Source organism: Apiospora aurea (assembly GCF_038362705.1).
Source record: "Apiospora aurea strain CBS 24483 chromosome Unknown utg000001l_segment0_segment0, whole genome shotgun sequence".
NCBI lineage: Eukaryota > Fungi > Ascomycota > Sordariomycetes > Amphisphaeriales > Apiosporaceae > Apiospora > Apiospora aurea.
Genome location: NW_027117388.1, coordinates 6108808 through 6133702, shown reverse-complemented (window position 1 = coordinate 6133702; position 24895 = coordinate 6108808). Strand labels below are relative to the sequence as shown.

At 48.8% G+C, this 24895-nt stretch overlaps 7 protein-coding genes across 7 annotated transcripts; 3 read left to right on the top strand and 4 right to left on the bottom strand.

Moving 5' to 3' along the window:
• Positions 1–1206: 1206 nt before the first annotated feature.
• Positions 1207–2574, top strand: PG986_001854 (uncharacterized protein; the record flags this gene model as incomplete). Its single annotated transcript, XM_066838076.1, has 1 exon — positions 1207–2574. One exon carries the CDS (start codon positions 1207–1209, stop codon positions 2572–2574), a length of 1368 nt encoding a protein of 455 aa, XP_066706969.1.
• A 1567-nt stretch (positions 2575–4141) lies between these two features.
• PG986_001853 (uncharacterized protein) lies at positions 4142–5428 on the top strand (the record flags this gene model as incomplete). Its single annotated transcript, XM_066838075.1, has 4 exons — positions 4142–4566; positions 4652–4700; positions 4792–5037; positions 5105–5428. The coding sequence occupies 4 exons, from the start codon at positions 4142–4144 to the stop codon at positions 5426–5428; spliced, it is 1044 nt and encodes a 347-aa protein (XP_066706968.1).
• A 450-nt stretch (positions 5429–5878) lies between these two features.
• On the bottom strand, positions 5879–7034 carry PG986_001852 (uncharacterized protein; the record flags this gene model as incomplete). The annotated part of the gene is made up of 2 exons (XM_066838074.1): positions 5879–6769; positions 6861–7034. 2 exons carry the CDS (start codon positions 7032–7034, stop codon positions 5879–5881), a joined length of 1065 nt encoding a protein of 354 aa, XP_066706967.1.
• Positions 7035–8535: 1501 nt separating this feature from the next.
• PG986_001851 (uncharacterized protein) lies at positions 8536–9057 on the bottom strand (the record flags this gene model as incomplete). Its single annotated transcript, XM_066838073.1, has 1 exon — positions 8536–9057. The coding sequence occupies one exon, from the start codon at positions 9055–9057 to the stop codon at positions 8536–8538; it is 522 nt and encodes a 173-aa protein (XP_066706966.1).
• Positions 9058–9906: 849 nt separating this feature from the next.
• PG986_001850 (uncharacterized protein) lies at positions 9907–11366 on the bottom strand (the record flags this gene model as incomplete). Its single annotated transcript, XM_066838072.1, has 5 exons — positions 9907–10132; positions 10221–10496; positions 10598–10992; positions 11049–11153; positions 11220–11366. 5 exons carry the CDS (start codon positions 11364–11366, stop codon positions 9907–9909), a joined length of 1149 nt encoding a protein of 382 aa, XP_066706965.1.
• A 3814-nt stretch (positions 11367–15180) lies between these two features.
• PG986_001849 (amino acid transporter) lies at positions 15181–16387 on the bottom strand (the record flags this gene model as incomplete). Its single annotated transcript, XM_066838071.1, has 4 exons — positions 15181–15832; positions 15917–16002; positions 16077–16230; positions 16296–16387. 4 exons carry the CDS (start codon positions 16385–16387, stop codon positions 15181–15183), a joined length of 984 nt encoding a protein of 327 aa, XP_066706964.1.
• A 3347-nt stretch (positions 16388–19734) lies between these two features.
• On the top strand, positions 19735–20451 carry PG986_001848 (uncharacterized protein; the record flags this gene model as incomplete). The annotated part of the gene is made up of 2 exons (XM_066838070.1): positions 19735–19778; positions 20163–20451. 2 exons carry the CDS (start codon positions 19735–19737, stop codon positions 20449–20451), a joined length of 333 nt encoding a protein of 110 aa, XP_066706963.1.
• Positions 20452–24895: the final 4444 nt, after the last annotated feature.

Here is a 24895-nt window from a genome sequence, read left to right as displayed (position 1 = left end):
TGCGGAACCTATGGACGTACTTCCGATTTCCAGTGCAATCTCGAGATGGTGTTCGTTCGATAGGCCATGAGCGTTCAAGTGGACGCGCGTACCGACGGTCGCAATCGCAATCGAGAAACGAAGCGAACCTGTTCCTGGCCGGAGGTTATCTAAGTTCGGGCGGGCAAAGAGTCACCAACCTAGAGTTAGGCCCGTTAGGGACCTAATGTACGCAAATAGCAACAAATGGCACTGCCCTGTTCTGAGAGCTGAGTTGGGCCGGGCCAATCAGTGTCGAGTCGCAGCTTTGCATTGCATGCATGGAGGGGGAGTGGCTTAGACTTGGCATTTGCAGCACTTGGACTTGGGGCGGGCGACAGTGGGAACATCGAACTGAAGACTGATGAAGGGAGTGACGACAGCAGCTGCACATTGCACATTGCCGGCCTTGGATCTTTCCCTTCTGGGCCACAACCCACTGAACAGCCCACCAACGGGCGTGACGGGTTCCAGCAACTCCCCACCGGGGCAAGTCAGCGGATCGCCGCCAAAGCAAGCAGCGGCATGAGCAGATGCAGCACGAGCGGCAGCATCCCACCAACAACAGAACCACGGAACAGCACCGCCCACCTCTTCCTTCCATCCCCTTCAAGCCCACTTCTGCGCAGGCTTCTAGAATTGTCAATATCAAAGTGGCAGATCCTTCTTCATCCAGGTAGCAAGCAACTGCCTGACGTGCCTGAGGAATGCGAACCCAGCAACCCATCAAATTGATTGAAGCCGAGCCATGTTGTCGTAATCATCCCAAACCCAACTGCATACCAGTTCCTGCCGTCTGCGCGCGCGCCCCAGAAGCTAGAGCAACCAAAGGCTGCGCAGTTTCACCATCTCTTAACACAGCCTTGCGCTGATCCAAGCCCGAGATTCGTCAGCCCCTTCCGGAGGCTTGAAAGCTTTCTTTCTTTCGGATTTCGAGTCATTGACTTCCTATTATAACCTTCTTTCGTTTCAAACCCGTCACCATTCTCGGTGTAGAGAGAATCCCGTCCCACAATCACGAGCTGTTCCGGCCACCAACTGCAGCAAAGTGTACCCGACCTAGATCAGACCCATCACGACCACCTTCGTGCTGCTGTTGGTTTTCCCTCCCCAACAAGCCTTCCCGCAGCGGCAGCCACCGCGACTCCCGACTGGAGCACCACCCCCCCCAGCACCCGGTAGCCCACCATGCTCGACGAAAACCTGCCCACCTTTTTCTCTCGGCTCTCGTCCGAGAACCCCCTCTCGACTGTCGTCTACTTCACCCAGAACGGCGCTGAACCGACCCCCGAGTACACCTTCAGACGGCCCAACCCCCAGCGGCCCGAGTCCAAAAACAAGTTCGCCTTGGCCCTCGGCGATGTATCCAGCCAGGACGTCATCTTCGCCGAGGTCCTCATCGAGCCCGAGTGGCAGCAACCCACGCTGTCCGCCGCCGAGATCCGCGCCCAGAATGGCGTCCTGCCGGCTCCCGTCCCGCTCATCCCGGACGGCTTCGTCATCCAGCTGTATAACCCCGATCAGCAAGTCGCCGTGAAGGGCGAGAAGAGCACGTGGACGGGGAAGGAGTCGTGGGACTTTGAACTGCCCCAGCAGAGCTTCCGCATGCCGTCCGCCTCGCAGCTGGACCGGCAGCAGAACGACCCAGTCGCCAGCGAACTGACACCCAAGGTCTGCTTCAAGTGGAAGCGCGACAGCAAGTTTTCCAAGGACATGACATGCTACCTGACGGGGACATCTCTCGCGGGCAAGAAGAACAAGGACCCAGATATCACCATCGCGCTGTATAAACAGGGCCGAGAGCCAGGTCTCACCGTCTATGAGCCCAACCTGCGAAGGGTGGAGGTCGAGGACCGGAAAGGACTTGAGGTAGTGCTGCTGCTGGCCGCCGAGACCATTCGCGAGATATACTTGTTCCCCAGCAGGGTCTCTTTCAATATCCCGGGCGTACCGCCCCCGGCCAGGCGGAAGAACTCGCGTCCCATCCCGGCTTCGTCATCCCCCAAGCCGCTCTCCTCTTCCAGCCCGGCACACACCATGAGCGGCGGTCTCGGCAATGGGGCCCCCGCAGCGGCGTCTTCGTCGATCACCAATAACATGACGCCCCCGTCGAGGCGGCAGACCGGCGAGATCGACGCCGAGACTAAGCGGCTGCAGGCCATGGTCGAGCAGGAGGAGCGCGAGCGCGAGAAGCGCGACCAGGCGGAGCAGAAGCACATCAAGAAGATGCTCGAGGAGGAGGACAAGGAGCGCCGCCGCCGCGACGCCGAGATCGCCCAGGAGACGGAGCGGCTGCGGAGGGAGTATGGCATTCAAGGGCAGGACATAGACGCCCAGAGGCCTGCAGTCCCGCCGCGAAACTCGCAGCAGCTACATCCCAACGGCATGGCGGGCGGTATGGCGCAGCCGCCCCCGCCCCCGCGGCCCATGAGCGCGGAACCACCACGTAACAGCTATATGCATGGCGGGCTCAGCAATTGGTGGCATGCCCACGGCGGTCGCGGCGGGGGGACCACCTCAGCAACAAGCTGGACCGTCGAGGAGGAGGGGCATTAGCGATGCGGCTCCGAACAAGGTTCAGAAGAAGCATAGCGTGTTCTTTTGATTTACAGAGAAGGGTCCTGAGCGACTTCCGGTGGCGGTTTAGATGTGGGATCCAATGATGCCAGCGATTTTTGGGCTGCTTTATATGTGGAATTTGCATAGCGTGGCTTTTTTCACAGAAGGGGCGGCGTTCAGGGATCGATTTTTCAATGGTCATGAATGCACATGGTAAGTGGGCGTGTACGTGCCTGCTCGCTTCCAATTTTGCGATAGTGATAATGAATTATATGAACTTCCAATGCTTACTTCTCTAGGACCCCTTTGTCGATGTTTTGAGTGAAGTGCCCTTTCCGATGCCGAGGCAGGTGTCGTCCCATTTGGCTCATTGGATTAAGTGGTGTGTGTTGGAGGTAGGTAACACGGGAGGCTGATGACTAACTTATTCTACTTCCAAATGACTGGAGAGTTCATGCACGTATACCAAGCCTGGGTGTCGACCGTCCGTGGAAGAGACATCACTGTCCGTCTTTTGTCATGTCCGGGGTTGAAGCCAGTCTTCAAGAAAGTTGGCCCAACTCCCCTTTTTCGATCTGGGGTTTTACCTTAGCTCATTTGGGTGCATATAGCGGAGTCAAGATGGAGAGATATCCTTTCATACTATGGTATACGGCAAGCCGCCCACCTCTGGGATGTTGTATCCGGCTTGGTTTCCCGTCGTCGCCGAAGGTCGCTGTCGCTTACCGCCGAGTGAGTAAAGGAGCGGCGAGTGTCCTGCCCTTTCCCACAGCACCATCACATCGGCATCGCGACCCTTTCAGCTGAATCTGCTCTTGCCAACTTATGTTCTTTCGGGGCTTTCATATTGAATAGACCAGCGAGCTATCTACCATCAAGGACTTCTTTCTTATGTTTTCTTATGGTCTCACACACTCCAATTTGTGGTAGACCGGCATGAAATAAGAGTGACAGCTTGAGGCAAGCTACGATCGCAATGATACATCTGTTAGATCTTCAACAGGGACCAGTCTTGACATATTTCTTCACCCTTCCCATCAGCCCCCAGTGGTTGTCCTCTCGTCTGCATCTGCATCAAGAAGAAACATTCACTTGAGACTCGATCTTTTGCGACCTCCTTCACCTTGATCACCCAATCCTAGGTTACGTCAAACAGGGAAGTCACAAACATATGTCACCAACATAGAGCAACTACCCCGTACTTTACCAGTCCCATCATCCTCATCCTCTCGTGTCTCTTTGACCGGTATTATTTCCTGGGGTTTCTCATTCTCAGCAACTTTTCATATTCCGGATATCCTCTAGGCTTACCTTCTTCCCGCCAGTCACAAATACCGACCCGTCCAGTGTCCTGAGGGAGGACACACTGCCTGGTCAACACCCACATTGAATTCCTCTGTCAGTCCCGTATCAAGCACCTTCCTCAGCCTCTTCTCCCATCACGTAAGGCATTCACTTTCCTTTCCTCTGTCTTCTCTCTTTCACAACTTACAATATCCTTTCTTCTTTCTTTCTCCCTCATAGCAGATCATACACACAGCCACACACCCTCCCCGTCAACACCATGTCCCTAGTCGCCCAACCTAAGCCCATCTTCCGCGGCCTCGTAGTCGCCACCACCGGCAACGTCGGCCAGGGCCGCAAGGGCTGGGCCGAGTCCGACATCCAGCGCTACCTCGAGAGCTGGGGCGGCAAGTTTTCGCCCGATCTCGATGCCTCGGTTACGCACCTGCTCGCCATCCCCGAAGAGCTCCAGCCCAAGAACCGCAGCGCCCGCGTCAACTCGGCGCTGAAACGCAAGAACCTTATCATCCTATCCCTCGACTGGTTCGAGGACTCGTTTATCGAGACTCGGAAGCTACCGCCCGATAATTACCTGCTCGCTAAGGGCGGCCGCTCCATCGCCGAGTCGACGCGCGCCAAGCGCCTCCGGGAGCAGAAGATGGCGGCGAGAGAAGATGAGGTAGGCAAGACCTACCCCCCACCCGAGTAAGTCGCCCCCCCAAATGTGACCGACGTAATGGCTTATATATACAGGACTCTTCATAGCCTACACCGACGAAACATTCTTCAGATACGAGATCGTCCTCACCCGAGAGCCGGGAGAACGTTATACTCTCACGGTAAGTACCTAGCACTCGGAAACCGAGCTCTCTCTCTTTCTATCCGCCTTCCTTCCTTCCTCCTACCCATCTAACCAACCAATCCATCCAGCTCTTCGAGTCCAACGCCAAGCCGCACATGTACCAAGTCGGCCGGATCTACTACCGCTCCAAGGGAGCCAAGCCCATCCGCGACCGCATGGAGGGCCCCGAGGCCGGTGGCACCTTCGACGCCGCCTTCAAGGAGTTCACGGGTTTTTTCAGGCGCCAGACGGGCGTCGAGTGGGACGATCGCGTCGCCGCCTTCCGTAAGGGCAAGAATAACGTCACAGGCCGTGGCTTCGTCTACGAGCTTCCGGTAAGTGTAGTTTCCCCCTCCTGCCTCGAGGCGACGCGACAAAAATGCTGACCATTTGGCAACATAGGCGGGCGGCAAGCCCATCGGCTTGATCAAGGGCGAAGTCCCCGATATGGACACTCTCTACCCCTCAGATCCCACTGACGACAGCCCCTCTCACCCGGGCGAGGAGTCGAAAATAGAGGAAGAGGCCAAAGATATCCAAGAGGAGTCCGCCGGCCCCATGGAGACGACGACCGCCCACAATGCCGATATAGAGGACGCCGATGATGCCGTCGTCATCATTGACGACGACAGCGGCGTGGATGATGGGGACGGTCCCAGCACTACCGCCGCTACCGCCGCCGGCGCAAACGATGAAACCGTTGACGAAGGCTACGAATCCATCTAGTGTCGCACCCGAACGGCTTCATTGATCTCACACATGTACTGATATAATAACACAGAGCGAGGCAGGCGCTGGGAAACTGCGAGAGATGAGAAAATCATCTGGTAGATTGTCGATCTCGGAGATTAAGATATATCTACGGGAGGAATATCGTCGGGAGACAGGATCAGACAGCTTAGTTTTGCCTGAGGCATTCACGGGAATCGTTACCCATTTATTGAGTTGTTACTCGGAGGCTCGTACGTTGATTTTACCTAGTCCGTAATGCAATTTCAGCCAACATATCGAGACCAGCATCGGACATCATGAGTGAATCTTTGTACGAAATTATGCCATTGAACGCTGTACATAGATAGGTATCGTCGTCAAGTCGTGTGTCCTTCCCTTTTCCAAGCGCCCTTCCGTGCAGTTTGGTATTTACATATCCCTTCTGACCCCTTGCGCGGCCCGTCATCAAAAGCGCAGCTTCGGCAGCACAAACACGATCAAGATCGCGAGGACCCACATGCCCGCAATGGTGGCCATGAGCATGTACCGGCCGATGAGCCCACGCCCCTCGCTCATCTTGCGCAGCGTGCCCATCCGGCGCGCGGCGGCCTCGAGCCCGCGCTCGTTCTTGTCGAGCCCCGTGCCGGCCGAGTTCAGGACGTCCTTCTCCTCCTCGAGCGACGTGGCGAAGGCGCGCGACGAGCTCTTGAGCGCCGACGCCATGCTCAGCAGCGACTCCGTCAGCTTGTCCTGCTCGTCGCGCTGGTGGTCCAGGATGGCCTCCGTCGTGGCCGTCGTCGAGAGGGCCGTCGTGGCCGAGGCCGGCTTGTTGCCGAAGAGCTGGCTGCGGGCCGTCGTGTCGGCCGTGTCGGCGCCCGCCTGTGTATCAACACCACCTTTGCCGCGGGGCCGCACGGTCTGCGACGTCGCGGTGCCCGGCTGTTCTGGTATCCGTGACGCTGGTACCGTCGGCTGAGCTGTTGCGGTAGGCCTAGATTGTGACGACGTTGTAGCTTGCGGCACATGTAGCACCGTCACTTCTGCCTCGTCGTCTTCGTCCTGCTCAAACGACGCATCCTGTTCCGCGTCCTCGTCGTCGGGCCGTATCGGATTCGGGCTGTCGCTCGGCGTATGTATGATACCGGCCAGCAAGTCCTCGCTTTCCTCGTCGCTCTCGTCCTCCTCGTCACTGTCTATGCTCAAGTCCTCCAGCTCGCGCAGGCGTTCGGCCAGCTGCTCGAAGATTTCTCGTTTGCGGTTCAGGTCTGACTGCATGTCCTGACGGCGGGCGTGGACTTTGATGCTGGACGCATCCTGCTCGACCTTGGTGAGGAGAGTGCGCGCATACTCGAGGTTCTATAGAGAGAGCGTTGCGCTGTGTCAGTGGGTAGGCTTGTGACGGCGCAAAGAGAGAGAGAGAAGGGGGAGCGAGCAGCGGATTACGTACGATGCCGACTTTGTTCCTCTCGTATTCGCTGGTACGCAGGCGTCGCTCTTGCTCGGCGCTGGCTTGCAGGATGTTCTGCTGCAGCCGCGCGAGCAGGCGGTTCAGGTCCGTCAGGGAGTCCGGGTTGGAGACGCTCCGGCGTGGCGTCATTGGTGCTTGTGTTAGGCGAGCCATGGTCGTGATGGCATGCGACCGATCGAGAGAGAGATTGGAATTTGCAGGCGAACAGAAACCGATTGACTGATCTGGACCAATAAAACTCGTAGCTGCTGGTTCGCTCGGGAGGGAAAGAAGAAAGGAATATCGCAGCCAAATGAGGAATCAATTGCTTGTTTACGTGGCTTTGGGCTGTTGGGATTCTTTGCCCCGGATCCCCGTCGTCAATATTGTTGGCCAGTTACTGACTGTAGTGGTGTCATCAAGCAAGGCCGACGTGTCGTGTGTCATTTGCTACTAGCAGCTGGGTTTTAGTGTCTAACAGGGCAAAGCAGTCGCTAACTAACCTTGAGCTCCTGGCACGGCAGGCTCGGGTTGGTGGGGCAGCAAGACAGCCAGTGGCAGACAAAGGAACCGTTTTCACATGAAACTGCTGCCCCTCCATCTCAATTGATTGGACCATCTACGCTGAAAGTAAACAACAGAAATCAGCCCTGGCTAATCTATAGTACTAGTAACAACAACAACAACAACAATAATAATAACAACAGCAAACGGCATGCATACATGTCAATATTATTGGTAGACTGAGCCCACGGAGAGTTTGTCACATCATGCACTGTACATATTCTCGGTTGGTTAGCCTGTTTCGACGCCGGGTCGGTGATAACCCCACATCCATCTGCCCAGTCAACCCCCCCAAGCAGATCGGACGATCGCGGAGAGAAGCCCCCTGATAACGGCATCGGCGGCATGGTTAGGAGTGTGCTTGTTTTCCCACCACCTGTCCATTCTTCCGGCGACGGAGTACCGAAGGCCACGCCGAAGCCAAAGAAGACGAGCGTCGAACAGGATGTCCTCGTTCTCTCCGATTAGCCCGCGCAGTCTTGGGGCGGTAGTTCTCATACTCGGTAGGTGTATACAGGCCTTCAACTACGTCATCTCCGCCATATTGAGATGGAGTTAGGCTGCGCCGAAGAAGAAACTCCTTAGATTACTGGCTGTGATCCAATGTTCCTGGAGGGACAAATCATACAATATAGATATCGGCCTCCACTTATAGGATGTCCATTCAAAGATGATTATGCACGCGATCAGATTCTATGCGGCCCGCGAACATGCCCCTCCACTACATCTCCCCTTCGCACTTCTTTTACATAAAAGTATAGCTTCATCGATACCCCTTGACTTCTAGACCCTCGCGAGATGTGCTTGTACGATGCTGCCCAAAACTGCGGGTCGAACTGATAGAATCGGGTGCGGAAGCGTCCTGGCTCGAGTTTGCTCTCGAAAACGGAACTGCGCGTCTGGGGTTGGAGGGTGGCGATGACGCCCGAGTCACCAAGAGACCCCGCGAGGGTTCGCTGGAGCCTGCATTTCTCATCAGCCCAATGTCCTCCAACTCCTCTCCAGGGGTTTGAGTATGCGTACCTTTGTGTTGTTTCATGATGTTTCATGTACAGTTCGAAGAAGTTTATGTACATCGTTCCTTCTTCAAGTAAGATAACCGACTTGGACTTCACACAAGAGTCAAGGCCAGAACCCCCATTACCACCAGCGCCGCCCTCCTCAGCACGCCCCCCACCTCGCCGTCGCGCTGCCGCGCATTAGAAGAGGCCGCAGAATTGAGCGCATTCTCCGGTGTCCCCTTCTTCACAGCGTGGACCCAAGGCGCGCGATAGCGTCCTTTCCCTTCTCCCTCGCCGTCGCCTTCACCGCCCTCGCCATCGCCGTCGTCATTATCGCCCGACGCCAGCATCCGCCCCTGGTAGTTCAGGCAGTACTGGAAGTCATTCTCCCAGCTAATCTGCGACTCGGGCGCGTTGATGTCGGCGCCCGCCGGCAGGCGGCACCACGTGTAGCAGCCGCCGCCGCCGCCGCCGCCGCCGCCCCGCCGCGCCTCCTGCGGCGCGCAGCACGCCGTCATGGCCTGGATGTGGACCGGGTTGCCGTTGCTCTGGATGTAGGCGTAGTCGGCTTCGTGGGGCGTGGCGGCGGCCAGACTGACGGGGCTGCACGCCGTGCTCACGCCGCCCGCCATGGTGGATCGAGCTGTCCAGATGATGCCAGTTATCAAGGTTGGTTCCCCTCCTCTTGAGGGGAGTTGGAGAGATGTCAGAGGGGGTCGCGCGCGCTAGACTCGGACGGCGGCGATGGTGCCGTGCTGCAGTAAAAGCGCTCGTGGTGCAGGAACGGAGTAGTGATTAGTGATGATGTGGTCGGAGCGACTCAGGGGGGCCACCTTTTTTCGAGGCTCTGTGGGCGGTCGGCTGACCTGACGGAGTGATCCATTGATTGAGTTTGGGGGCATCCCCATAAATCCCCGGGACACGGCAATGCAAGGGGAAGCGAAAGGAAGGGATGGGGTTGACTGTCTTTCCCCCAAAACGTCGATCAATCAATTGGGGGAGGAGGTCAGCACGGCTATGCGGCAGCAGAGGCCGCTCACCAAAATGACGCAGGCCGAGAACTTGCCAAGGCGGCATTTTTCATCCTCGCGTAGGAGACACCGCGGCGCGTTGGGGCGAATCGAATCGACTGTCGGCCGGTAGGAATGGAACTTCTTTCAGACTGGCCGGGTAAGGTTAGCCTGGGTAAGCAAGAAACATGTCGAGTTCCATTTCAGAGAAGGGAGGCAAGACGAGACGTGGTATGAGGACCTACCGTTTGCAGGATTTCTGAGGGCAAAACACTCATTAACCTTGTCCTGCGTTGCTTGGCGCCAAAAGGGCGAGGTCTCACATTTTGCAAAGTTCAACCATGTTTCGGTACTTGATCAAAATGTTTCTTTCATTAGGTTTAGTGTTGTTACAGGTTGATTATCATAGGACCAGGCTCCGTCTGGATCGCGCCCGGCCTTTGCTTTTGTTCGAATCTCTTCTCCCCTATGCTAGGAGCTGTCTTCATTCCTCGTCTGGACGATGGACTTTTTGACCGTGATGTTCCACGCCGAGCGCTCGGGCTGCTGCAGGCGCTGCCGCGCGAGGTCGGCCTGGCTGCTGCCCTCCCAGTCGTCGCGCTCGTGGATGGAGCTCGACGCGACCGACTTCTTGTCGAAGATGCCCTTCTCCGGGTCCTCCTTGCCGTAGTTGACGACCGTCGTGACGCCCATCTTGCTGCCCTGCGCCGGCCGCTCGTACAGGTCGAAGGCGCCCGCGTCCGCCTCCTCGCCGCCGTTGCGGGTCCCGGAGCCCGCCGCCGGACCGGCTCCCCTTCTTGGTGTGGTTGCCGTGCGCCGTCATGCGGCTCTGGCTGTTCGTCTTGAGGTAGCCCTGCTGCCGCGCCGAGGTGCCGGCCCCGGGCGCCGAGGAGCCCAGTCCGAAGACGGTCCGGAACAGGGGCCGCAGCGTTGCGAAGCCTGCCGTGGTGATGGCGATGCCGGTCTCGACGGTCGACCAGATGGCCACGTCCGAGGTGGAGTAGAGGAAGTCGCCGACGTCCGTCAGGGAGTATAGGTACGGGAAACGAACAATGGTTGCACTAGAAGCACTAAACAGCAGAAAAAGAACAGAGGTTAGTTTCCCATTGGCAAAAGGACAAAAAAAAAGGGGGGGGGGTGAGCCGTGAACGGGAGAACTTACATGACACCGGCCGCCAGCAAGATGCAAACGGAGATCTTCATCTTGATGTTCATCTGCAGGTTCCAGACCAATGTGATGGGAAGCAGACTGTACGTCCAATCGGTCAAGCAGCTGATGGCCGAGTAGGCGTAGAAGCTCTTGGCCACGACGGCCGCGTCCAGGCAAAAGCCGGCCGGCGGGTCGGGGTTGTAGCGCAGCCAGAACAGGGCGGTGGGCCGGCACTGGAGGACGAAAAGCAGGAAGAAGAACAGGCTGTAGATCTCGGTCAAGGCCAGGATGGACCAGATGATGATCTTGTGGATCCTCTCGACGCAGATGCGGCTCAAGAAGATGGCGATGCTGGCCTTGATGAACACGTTGGTGAGCACGTACGTCGGCTCGCATGTCCACCACATCTGGAAGATCAGAAGAGTCAGTACTGTAAATTCTATTGGATAGTCGGAATACATACCTGCATTGCCTTGCTGAAGTCCTCTGTGGGGATGTCGGCAAAGTGGTGGCCGGTGCCATACTTGACTCCGCTGATCTCATAGGAGCAAAACACGAGGAAGAGGATCTGTCAAACATGCTTCATGAGTATCTGGCCTTGATGGAAGGAGGGAATTGCACGTGTAACACATACCTGCGCCGCTACAGCGAGCCAGTCATCGAGCCCAAACGACTTGATCACCCAGCCACGGCAGTAGACCCGTAGTAAAGATGCGATGCTGGTCAAGACTACAAACGCCCACGCGTTCGCCGCAATCTGCGGCCCTCGGGATTCGACCATGACGACCGACGTAGGGATGGTGGAGAGAGGCTGGAGCGAAGCAGTCGGTATCGGGTTTGCCAATGTTTTGTCAGGACGTGGGGGGAAGCAACAACGGAGGGAATCACATCGAAGATGGTAAGTAAGACTGGGCACGTAGCCTCTTATATCGGAGGAGGAAAAGGAGGGAAGGGTAAACCCAGGTTTCCTCTATACGTTCAAAACTGTCGGGGGGGCGCCCCGAAGGACTTGGCAACCAGCTTTTTGCCTGCGCAACTGGAGACCGGGACAGAGAGTAGGGACATGCCTTCCGTTAGTTAACCCCAGTGCCCATGGGCTAGCCGCACGAGGGGGAGGCCCCGGTGTTCTGGTGGTTCTGGATCTTTGCCTCCCCCCTTGCGCAAGCAGCTGGAGTGGTCCTGCGAGGGCGGCCGGGGCGAACTAGCAGGGCCCAACGCCCGCAGTTGGCTACTTATTCATCAAAGGCGAAACGAGCTGACCCAGCTGACTCGAAGGCTAGGGCCGCAACGGAGCAGGCGCCTGCCTAAACAGGCAGGGCTCGAGGGAGGACGCGGCACTGGTAGCGCTGCGCTTTGACGGAGCTAGACGGCCTAGCCTCCGGGCCGGCGCCGGGAGCCCGCAACAAGCCTGCCCCCCCTGCTCCAGGTGCCAGGCATTTTCGAGCTTTTCTCTTTTCTTCGCTGGTCTCTCCCAGCTTCAGACCCCCGATTTGATTTCAAATTGCTCGCGCGGACTTGATTGGCTCGTTATACGACCATCAGACCACTTTTTCTTTGCTGATCGGCAGATGGAGGGTTTGACAGCAAACGCAGCTCGCTTGGACGAACTGACATTCGAGGGCCTAATCACCGTCCATCTCTTCCCCCCCCCCCCCTTTTTTTTTTTTTTTTTTTTTCTTTCATCGGTCGCTGTCAGGTTTTGTGCCCCACTCTATGAATCAACGAAGTCCTGCGGGATCCGAACGCGTGGTTTGACATCTGGAATCTTGCCTCCGAATCTCCTCCATCTCCGGTCAAGATCGATCCGAAACTTCCGATTCAGCTCCTCCTCTTTCGCTACCTTTTCCCCCAGATCAGATCTCCCCCATGCATGACGCAGCTCCGCACTGACCCGCGCTGCTTTTCTTGCGCACCGGCGACGTTCGAGTCCCATAAGACGCAGTGTTCCTGAGGTGGCCAGAGTTCCCCCTTCCACGGGGTGGCCTTCGGTCGTACGAGCCGAGTTTGGAGTTTTGCGTCCCAGTAAGCTCCAGTTGGAATGCGGCCCTCTCAGCTACATATCGATAACTCTAGCGTTGGCGGCCTTCTAGAGGGTTGACGATATGGCATAAGTACCGTACGCGAAAGCCGAAATTGACGATACGTATATGGCTGATCTGGCGCCACGCTAATGCTATCGAGCCTCCAGGCCTGTCTAAACGAACTATCGGGTTGAATCCACCTAAAAGGCCAGGATAGTGAGTCAGGATCGTCACGACAAACGTCGGGCCTGTCTCTTCCAAGAATCTGGCATTGTCGTGTCGTCAGCGCATCATTCGTTTCCACCCACATCAATACTTATATATATCTATATCTATATATATATATATATAGATATAAACGACTCCCTATTCACCCTTTACTCTGACTTCTGCCAATTTGAAACCATGACAGCTCAGCTCCAGCCATCCACCTTGCATCCTGAGCCGCATAGCCCTCTTAGCCTCACACTACCGAAGGACTAGTGCGAATGTCATTTGCCATACGCTTAAATCCGTTTGATCTAACGAACCCTTGAGCTCGTAACAGCCGTAACGAGCGCCATCTTCTGTTCACTAGGCTAGGGCTAGGCGAGTGACGGACAAGAACACGTGATTAGCAGCCACGTGGTATTTTGCACCAGCTCTCTGTATCGCCTCTAGTACCGCGCGGCATAGAAACCCAAGCACGTCAAATTTCACGCCCCAGTGGCAGGTGACTTGAGATACCATGGAACTATGTATTTGTCTATAAATCTTGTAATGTCGCATTTGGAGGCCCTAAAAGTAGCCCCTTGACTATGCCTGTTGTGATAGTAGTGTCCTGGGCGGCTACCGTTCACGTCCAGGCTCTCACGAGAACCCTCTTATTGGGCTAAGCATGCTATGATGGCCATGGCCATGGCTCGATGATACGAATCCGCAGGTTACACTTCTAGTGCGGTGGATAATGCTATCCCGCACAACCAGTCATATACACGCACACGCATAATTTGGCATAGAGGGGCTATATAAGTAGCGCCTCCATACCTACTAACACTTGGTCAGACCCAGACTCGTGGCATCCATGTCGAGGCCAAGACATGACCCCCTTAGAAGCCATATGCAAAGCGTTCAAGATTAACTAGAGAGCAACCGAAATATGACTAGGCTGGGAAACGCAGGATCCAAGAGCACTATCCTCTTCCCAGAACCTCTATTTGCTTCCCGCTGTACCCAGCTTTGGAAAGCTATTGTAGATCGTGACTATTGACGTGCCCACTTCCTCGAGGAAAGTGATCCTGATGATCATTGCTGAGGGCACGGCAGGAAACCCTTCGGATCCGCGGCTTCCCAGCAGCACCTGTTAGTCTACCACCAGCCTGGGTTGGGTGAACATCACATTGAGAGCAGCCGGATCCTGCCGATCTTCGGCGCGCCAAGTCTGAGCTGAAGTTGATGATATGTCCGATACGCAAGCCCACTTGCCGTCATCCGCGCTCGTCAACACACCCTTCACGATTATGTCAGGCCCCTGATCGACACGATGACCCCCTTGGCAGATGAAATTTTCGTTGGAGGGGCAAGAGGATCGTGCGTACATCCCAGCCCTGATGGCGGGTTCGTTGCTGCTGAGCGGGCCATTTTCCGACTAATTCGCTACTAGGGGACGATCCCCCTGACTATACGAATGGTTCTCACTTAAATAGTTGACCAAGTCTCCCCGTTTCCTTTTTCCCCAAACACAAAGCCAAGTCCTGTGGCCCAGACCTTCTGGGGAAGAGAGAAGGCATGCTGCCCGAAACCCGCCAGGGCCTAGGAATGTCATCAAGCCTGCGGAGAAGTTTGATTTGTTTTACCCGACTGGATCCTGCAAGGTCCTACGGGTAGTCGAGCGAACACCCCATCAGGGGCGCCCACCATAATCTAGACCGTTGGGCCATGGATGCCAACCTAGTCACTGATTTTTCACCTGAAGCGAGAACAAACGTGTGTAATCTCCCACATTTGTATTGCCCGATTCTGCTTCAAGTATCCCCCTTGAGGGCGACAGCGCTGCCCCCGTCACGCACCCTGTCCTGTACACATAAAGGAATATTTAGTATCGTAGTATAATAATTATTACACTGGGCATGATGCTTATCCTACTGGATGTGATGCCTGATTAGACAAATAGACCTATCGATTACTTGCGGGGAGTACCCATGACACCAAAGGCAGCGCTGTCGCCATCAAGGGGGTACTATAGAGAAGCTTTGACGTACATATATCGTATTATATGTTGACTGGGCTTCAGCACGATCGTACAGTTGACAATGGTGTATTGGTGTATATTGATAGATGCATGCTCCTCCTTCTATCTACCGGTAGTAAGGGCCGATCCGTATCCCCTTCGTACGAAGCAGATAGATGGCCCGTATGCGCAGGGCACTTGAGCCCCCGTCCTCCCCTCCTCCATTCGAGGTACTGGAAGCCCCTGTGCTGGTAATACCAACATCATTTCTGTTAATTTGGGCATGTGCTCCGAGTCCGCCACTTTCGTGCTACTTTTTACTCTAATTACATATCACCCTTGTCAATTTAAACGACCTCCCTGCCTCACAGGTACTCGGCACAAATAACATCACCGTGAATATCCATGACCTCCGCAATCGTGACGTTGGGCAATATCTCCGCCATCCAGAGACTGTGGTTGAGCGTCGTGACGCTACCGCCGTCGTCGCCGAAGAAGGGCACGAACACGTCCTCCGGCAGCGACTTGGGCTGGGCCTGGGTGAGGGTGCTGAAAGTGGCGACGTTGACGCCGCCCATATCCGCGAGGCGGGCGCCGAGGTCTTTCGCCTGCCACGTCCACCACAGCCGGTCCAGGTTGGTATGGTGGGCGAAGAAGAGGGGGTCCATGGGCGAGAGGGCGACGTCGAGCATGATGCCGCCGACGGCGAAGTGGCCGGCCACGTGCGGGTCGCCGCCGATGCACGCGTTGAAGTCGACATACGTCGTCGCGGCGTAGCACAGGTCCACCTTGGCCTGCGCGACGAGGTTGAACTGCGCCTGGTCCAGGGCGCGCGCCATGCATTGCGGCGGGCCGCGCGTGAAGTTGGAAAGCAGCGTGTTGGTCACGTTGGCGAAGGGCCCGTCGACGAGGCAGCCGTTGGCGTCCGTCTTGTTGCTGCCGAAGCCCGTATCGGCGTCGAATATGGACGAGGCATATAGAGGTGCGGCGGCCTGGTCGGCTTGCTCATCCCAGTAGCTGCGGAGAGAGTTAGTCACTACATATTCCGTGGCAGAGCAGCATCAGTCCCAAGGGGGCCTGGGGAAGGCAAGAAAGACTCACGGTATGACACCTTTGTAACCACACTCGGAACGGAGCAATCTCTCGTGAACAGTCATAAAATATCGGTGCCACGGTAAGAAAGACCCCTATGACAATGCTTGTGGTTAGATTCCCAAAGGTTCCTGGCGCCATTGTGTAGTTCGACTCGGGGGCAGCTTACGGTTGCGTGAATGTAGTGTACTTGGGCAGTGTGAAGCGCCTGGAGCTCATCCCAGCGGCTGACAGAACCGGCAAAAGGCGTCTTGGACGGCGTCTCCATCAAGCACAATTCGGCCTGGAGGAAGTCATGCTTCTCATTATCGGCCAGAGCCGCCCTGATTTAATGGTCAGTAATCCAGTCCGGGAGGCAGGGCAAGTAGTTGATGTTCAATGGGCTTACCAAGCTTTGCGAACTGACGAGTTGTTGCATGCGCCCGAAACGGAATGAGCAGCTGTCAGAAGCAGCGTTGCCAAGGATGCGAATTTCAACATTATATTAGCGATTGGTATGGCTTGAAGCACGAAGCAAGGGGGCAACTGTGAATAAAGGCAGTAACGAATGCAGGCTCTTGCAATAAGAGAGAAGGGAGACAGGCAACACGGAACTGGTTGTTAGTTTTCACCATCGCCACTAGCCTCCATACCTCTCTATGTATATCCCCCAAAGCCAAAATGAGATTTCAGGAGGGCCGTGGTGAGCGTCTTGCGAGCCATGGTCCATCTGTCCGCGAAGGGAAGGAATAGATTCGAAGCGTTATTCGCTCATGGAGTTTCCCGGCAAGTGTGGAATGGAACGAGCTCCTATCACGTTCCAGCTGGTCTTCCGATGCACGGCAATGGATTCCGTAGACATCGGCGCGGGTGTCGACTCCTGGATTCGCCATCGCCGAGCAGCCTAACTCGACGTGGGATAAACATGTCAGAGTGGCAGTGAGAGTATAGAACGAACCCATGCCTTCCGTCGCATTCTGCACGTGCCTGACTCGACCCGATAGGTCAAATCTTGGCAAAGAAGTCATGGCTACCGGCTAGATCTCGGAAGACCCTGGTAAGTCCGATCGATTTGCTGGATACCCGATACCCGGACCCTGGGAAAATTGTATCAATGCGTCATGTAAGATGCAACCCCTACTGGCTGCCCCCCCCCTTCACTGACCCCCCTAAAATAGATGTAAAAATCAATAACAACAGCAATAGATAGGTCAATTAAGCAACACACACTACATTTTAAGGTTTGTTTCGGCTTGTGCGCACTATAATAGAGTCACCCTTATTATTAGCTCGATTTATATTAATTTTCACTACCTTACCGGCGCCCCTTTTTAGCCTTTTCCTTAGCCTTCCTTTTTTAATATCCTCTTAAACCTCTTTAATATTTACTATATAAATAAAGCCTTTATTAGGGTCTTTATTAACCTTTCTCTTTTTTTAAGCCTTTATTTTCTTTAGATTTACTTTTAAACCGGCCTTTTCCTACTTTAACCGGCTAATTTAAGCCGTTAAATTATTAACACTCTTATCGAGCGTTTTTTATAATAACCTTTTAATTAAATTATCGGTAGTAACCTTTATACTAAGCATCGCAGCCCTTAAATCTTTAATTTACCGGCTGTTTTTCGGCGTCTCGATCCTTTTAACCTTCGGTTCGGCCGGCTAGCGTGTATCCTCGGCGGTAATAGCTTCGTTAATAGTTTATATTATATTAAAGCGCCGAAGCTTATTATTTATCGGTTTTTCGATATTAAAAGGGTAAATACTAATTATTGCTTATTTATTAACGATAACTTTAAAAATAAAAGCTATTTTATATATTTTAACTTAAATTTAAAAGAAACCCCCCTTTTTAACGTAGCTATTATTAATAATAGCGTATATTAAGTTAAGCTCTCTTCGGAACCTCTTTTTTAAAACCTTAAAATAGTTAATATTTAAAGGCTAGAGTATATAAGAACTGTATAATAATAAATAAAAAAGCTATACCTTAACCTTTAACGCCGTTAATATAAAATTATTATCGATATAACTTTTATATCTATTAAAAATTAAAAACCTTTATTAATTAAGGTTATTAGGCTTTATTAAAAGGATAAAGATCTTTCTTAGCTATTTTAAGGTTATAAGATTAAAAGTTTATCTTTTTAATAACGCTTTAAAAACTTAATCTTTATACTCGTAATTAACCTTATCCTCTTTTTAAAAAAACCATTATTACTAAACCGATTAACTTTTAAATATAATTAAAAACGGTAAAACATTATTAATAGTATTAATACACTTTAAAATAATTACCCACTCGCGATTAGCCGAATCGTTTCGTATTAAACTTTAATAAGCGGCAAGTCCGATTATTATAATACCTTCCCCTATCGTTATCGTAATTCCTATTTTATCGGCGTTAAATTTAAATCGAGGGGGTATACTATTAATAATAATAATATTAAACCGATTAAAGAATCTTTATACAGCCCCGTTTAATATATATATAAGGCGCCGAAAATTTATCGCTTTAATACGCACGGTTTTAAGGGCCGAATAACGTTTTAAAAAACGGTGTACTTATCGCTTACCGATAAGGTAATCGACTTTTTTTATAAGGAGAATACATTAAATATATATATAAAATAGCCGGTATATTAGTGTATAGCCTAAGCTAGTTTAGAAAAGGATTTATTTAATTAAAAAGGTTTCTTCGATAGGGGTAAAAAGTTAAAGGGCTTTATACTTCTCTTTTTTCGAAGGTTAACCCCTGAGTCGATTACGAAGAGTGCCCCTATTAATGTTATAGTCTTTAGCCGCACGGTTAATACTTCCGCCGGCTAGTACGGCTTAGACCGCCTGCGTAATGCGTGCTTTTTTAGTTATATTAATAGTAATAAAAAAAGGAAAAAAAGAGGAAGAGATTAATCTATTTTAATTAGGAAACGAGTGAGATTTGACCCCTTTATATATTATTGTTATTGCTCAGGGGCTCTAGAATTATTTGAAATTAGGAGGGGTTAATCAGAGGGGGGGCAGCTAGTAGGGGTTGCATCTTATAGCGTAGCGGTAGCCAGGGGTGAACGGGAAGTGCCGGGACGGGACCACAACTTGAAAACAAGTAGGCAAGGGTAAGCTGGGAAGTTTTGATTGTTAGATCGTAGGCTGAAGTTGAGCCTCCTTTCACGGTTACCCATTTGCAGCCAGTATGACTCGTCTCTAGGTGGGGGTTACATCAATATCCGTTTTGCTATCGCTCCTAGGTATAGGAAAACCACACACCCTCGACTAGCTTCAGGGACACACTATACTCTGTTACAAAAAGTCCCTGCCGATCATATCGTATATCTACCCGTGGATCCCGGCATTTGTCCCACGTATAGCAATGCTAGCCCCTGCTCAGTCACATGCGGTGCTACTGAGCGTTGTGGTTCAGGATATACGCGCACCCTTCAGCGGAAACCAGACTCTTGGCATCCGTGGATGCTACGCAATCGTGTTCGTCCTTATCTTCCGACTACTGCAAGATCTTGGATGGGGGATCCCTTGCCATGCGCCCTTTTTTAGTAACAGGGATCGAGTAGCGTATGAAAATTGCGCGTGTATACTCTCACTGTTCCAATAATGCGACGTATGGATCAATACGAGGCATAATGGGACGTATCTACGCATGCTATTTACTGAATCAGGTCTCAGAATATTAATTCCCACGCAGTAGCATACCTGTATACTACACTATACAAAAACATGGTTGTCCCAATCTTGCAGACGAAACATACTCATCCATCTCACGTGAAGTATGAGGGCCCTCGTCTGCCAAGTTCTTCCTGTAGGGCCATAACTTCATAGGGAAATACGCTCAGATGTTCTTTTACGTCCTTGAAGATCGCCTGACGGGGCCGTTTTCGTACGTCCGATATGAACAGCCCCCACTACTGCTTTTGCTGGGCGAACCGGGCCGTGAGCGGAGACCTTCTCATGGGTTGGGTGAGATTGTAGTCGAGAAAGCGCTGTCGTAACCTCCCGGGTTTGGCCCCCCTTCACGATCGGGCATCGCGCGGCCCTGCGGCCCTGTTCGGTCAGCAAATAATATATATAAGACTGCCTTTCCTATAAGTCTCTTCCATGTATTCTTAACTTCCCTCCTCTCCTTCCTTTCCTTCAAGATTGACCTACCTGACACGCCACGCCGATTCAACCATGGAGGCAAAGATACTAAGCGCTGACATGGTTGAATATACAATGAGACAGGTATCGGGCGCGGTTCATTCGATCACTATGTGGCGCAAAGCAACATCGTGCTTATCGCGGCTGTGCGCGACGTCGAGGGAGCGCAGGGTCTGCTATCAGTCCTGCGTGGCGAGGGGACGCAGATGCACGTGGTGAAGATCGACTCGGCATCACGGACGGACCCGTTCGCCGCGGTGATGGAGCTGCAAGAGAAACGAGGCGTTAACCACCTCGATGTCGTGGTCTCCAGCGCCGGAATCGTGCGGCTGCGAGCCACGGAGCAGCTGCCGCTCGACAAACTGGAAGAAGTGCTGCGCTTGTATTCCATCTTGTCTACTCGTTTATTTTGACTCCTCTTCACATTTCCTTCCTTCCCGACGTTTACGCACTTAGGAACCAGCTGAGTAACGTATGGCTAACCTGCAGTCCGAGTGCCACAGATTGGTGCAGACCGATATGGGTAACGAAGGTGCGCGAGCCTTTGGGTTGGAGAAAGCCACCCTCACTTTAGAGAAGAGCAGCGAGAACACAGCGTATATTGTAAGCGTGCTGTTTCCTAAACTGATTCCTTCTTTTCAAGTTGTGCTGTAGTGTAGCGTTAGGCCATAAGATGCAACCCCTACTGGCTGCCCCCCCTTTGATTGACCCCTCCTGATTTTAAATGATTTTAGAGCCCCTGAGCAATAACAATAATATATAAAGGGGTTAAATTTCACTCGTTTATTAATTAAAGTAAATTAATCTCTTCTTTTTTTTTTCTTCTTTTTTATTATTACTAATATAATTAAAAAAGTATATATTATATAAACGGTTTAAGCTATATTAATTAACGGAAGTATTAACCGTGCGGTTAAAGATTATAATGTTAATAAGGGTACCCTTCGTAACCGATTTAAGGGTTAACCTTTAAAAAAAAAAGAAATATAAAGCCCTTTAGCTTTTTACCCTTATTAAAAAGATTTTTTTAACTAAATAAACTTTTTTTTTAAATCAGCTTAAACTATATATTAATGTACTAGCTATTTCGTATATATATTTAACGTATCCTCGTTATAAAAAAAGTCGATCACTTTATTAATAAGCGATAGGTATATCGTTTTTTAAAATATTATTCAGCCTTTAAGACTATACGTATTAAAGCGATAGATTCTTAACGCTTCGTATATATATTAAACGAAACTATACGAGGGTTCTTTAATCGGTTTAATACTACTATTATTAATAATATACCCCCTCGATTTAAATTTAACGCTAATAAAGTAAGAATTATAATAACGACAAGGGAAAATACTATAATAATTAAACCTATCGCTTATTAAAGTTTAATACGGAACGACTCGGTTAATCGTAAATAAATAATTATTTTAAAATATATTAATACTACTAATAATATTTTATCGCTTTTAATTATATTTAAAAACTAATCGGTTTAATAATAATAATTCTTTTAAAAAAAGGACGAGATTAATTATAAATATAAGGACTAAGCTTTTAAAACGTTATTAAAAGGATAAACTTTTAATCTTATAGCCTTAAAATAGTTAAAAAAAATCTTTATCTCTTTAACGAAACTTAATAACCCTAATTAATAAAGGCTCTTAATTTTTAATAAATATAAAAATTATATTAACGGCGTTAAAAACTAAAATATAACTCCTTTATTTACTATTATACAATTTTTATATACTTTAACCCCTAAATATTAACTATTTTAAGGTCTTAAAAAAAGTTCCGAAGGGAGCTCGATTTAATATACGTTATTATTAATAATAGCTATATTAAAAAGGGGATTTCTTTTAAGCTTAGGCTAAAATATATAAAATAGCTTTTAACGTAATCCACGGTCTAATTAAATATACGGTCTAATTGAATACTTTCTTTTAATTCCGTATAACTTATATTTTATACTTTATACTTTTACTATTTACGATAATAAATTAATAGAGAGAGAACGATTTATAATTAGCGTTTTAAATGCTTTAAAAAACCTTAAATTACGTATACGAGCCGCAGCGCGAATATATAATATTCCTTATATAACTTTACGTTATCGGCGTTACGGTGATATTTTATAATAAAATACGTAATCGTTAACGTAAAAGCTTACGAATTTCGAAAAATAATTAATTATATAATATATAATTAATTTAAATTCGCGATCGTTTCCGCCTTAAATAAATAATATTAAAAATATAGCGAATCGATTATTTAATTTACGCGACGCGGGACGCGTCAACATTAACTAGGCTTTTAATTTCGTACGACGATAATTAAATCTTTAGACGCGTTTTAACCGAAGAATTAATTATTAGAGAGTCTTTTATAAAGATTTTAACGCGTATCGCGTATAGTTTATTTTCGTACGGAATATAATTAATAAATATAGAATTTAAACGGAGGATATATATAATTTCGATAAAACTAAGTTTTTTTATAGGTTAAATCTCGTTCGAAATAGTTATAATTATTTCCGATCGACGCGAAAAGCTTAGGGTAGTATAGTAAAGGAACCGGGAATGGGTTATAATAATATAAAGTATTAAATTATATAATTACGTTATCCTTCCGTATATTATTTTTACCAGGAAAATATACCTTTTTTCCTAGTACGAAAACAGCTTATTACCGAAAAATTAAGTAACGTGGTTTACCACTACGCGACGCATATTACTTGGCGACGCACTTTAATTTAATTTTAATATAATTAAACTTTAACGCGTAATACCTTTATAATTATAATGCCTAATTAATCCTAAAAAAGTCGGATAGTTTTAATAATTTAAATAATACGAAACGGACCGAATTAAATAAATTAAAGAGTAGTAATAAAAGTTTATAATATACCCGAATTAACTTTACGTTATCGAATTTACGGCCGAACTTTAAAACGCGAAATCCGACCGAAACGACGTAAAATAAATCCAATTAAAAAAGAGGTACTTTATAAATATATAATTAATTTAAATATCCGAGGAATGCTTTCTAATTTCGTTAATATAGAAAATATAACTAATTTTTTTACCGCGTCGCGTAACGGCGACCGCGTCGGTAAGTATTAGGTTAAACGTTTTATTAATCGTAATCCGGACTTAAAGATTAAAATAAATCGTCGGTATAATTATTAAAGGGCTTTTTACGAAAATTTTAAAGTTATTTTTACCTGGTTTACGTTAATTACGAATATAAAGGCGAAATACGGGATCGTTAACGAAAATATTTAAAATTTCGACGAAACCGGTTTTATAATAAGTATAATCGGCTTAATACTCGTCGTAATACGCGTTAAGCGGCGTAAAAAAACGAAATCGGTTTAGCCTAATAATTAAAAATAAGTAACGGCGATTAAATATATTAATTTATAGGGTTAATATATTCCGCCGTTTTTAATTATTTAAGGTTAATATTACTTCGCGAATTAATTCCGCGAAACCGATTTATTAAGTAATTAAATAATTAAGCCGACTTTTAATAATTAAATTAATAACGAAATAAGCTTAAATTAAATTAAGCATTTCCATAAATATACTAAATCGTAAACGAAGAATCGTTACCGTCTCTTAATTTTCGACGGCCACGAGAGCTATATTTCGGCCGAATTCGAGGTATATTATTAGGATAACGATATTATTATTATTAATATACCTCTTTATTTATTATATTTGCTTTAACTTTTTAATATAATACTTTATTCGCTTTTAAAGCGTATTTATTCGAAAAAAATCGAGTTATTTATTAAGGTTTTTATAAACTATATTATTAAGCTCGAATTCTTTATTACTTTTAAAGCCGCGTATTTTATTATTTTTACGAAAGCTAATATTAAATTTAAATTCAGCGTATCTAGTTTAGTACCTTATAACCTTAACGAAGTAATTAATAAGCTAAATATGCGTTTCCGGACGCCTATATTTAACCTATCCCGTTTAAGGACGGCTAGTACCTATAACCTTTAAACGCCGTTTAACCCTTAATAAATAATTAAAGACTTTATTTATATTAAAAAAAGGGTGTTTATTTATTAAGGAAGCTCTTCGACGCCGATTTTAAATACAGTAAACTAAATAGCGAAAAATATAATCAAAATAGCTTATAAAATAACCCTTATACGTAATAAAATATATATATTAAAAGAGGCTAATTTAACACTTTCTAAACGCCGAAAAATTAAAAAGTCGCGAATTTAACTTAAAAAAGCCCTTACTATTAAAGAATTTTAATAACTATAAAACGAAAAGGTAAAAAAAAAAGCGTTCAGCGCCTAATAAAAATAAAAATAGGGGTTTATTAAAACGGAGGGCGACCGGTAAAAAACGCTGTAGTATTTACGGCGAGACAGGTTATAATGCGCAAATATATAAAAAAGATATAAAATTAAGTAAGGAATCGGATAACGAGTAGTTTTAATTGATTTTAAGCGTTATAGTTAAATTAATTTATATAAAAAGGTCGAGAAGTGGAAAAGGTGCGTCGCTAAGTGATATACGTCGCGTAGTGGTAAACCACGTTAATCGTAATTATTAAAAATAACTAGACTACGAATAAAAAAGGCGAGGACTAGATTTAATACTTCGATAAATATATAAAGTTTTATACGAAAGGTGTTTACCGCCTATTAATCTTTAACGGCTATAAGAGCTACTACTCGATAGCTTTCGAGTTTTATTATAAAGAAAACTTAATTATTATATTTTATATACCTTTTTATTCGTCGTATAAGCTCTAGCCTTTTAATATCGGTTATTTCTATGCGTTAAAAAGGGCGTACGGGAAAGAAATTAAAGGTTTTATATAGGC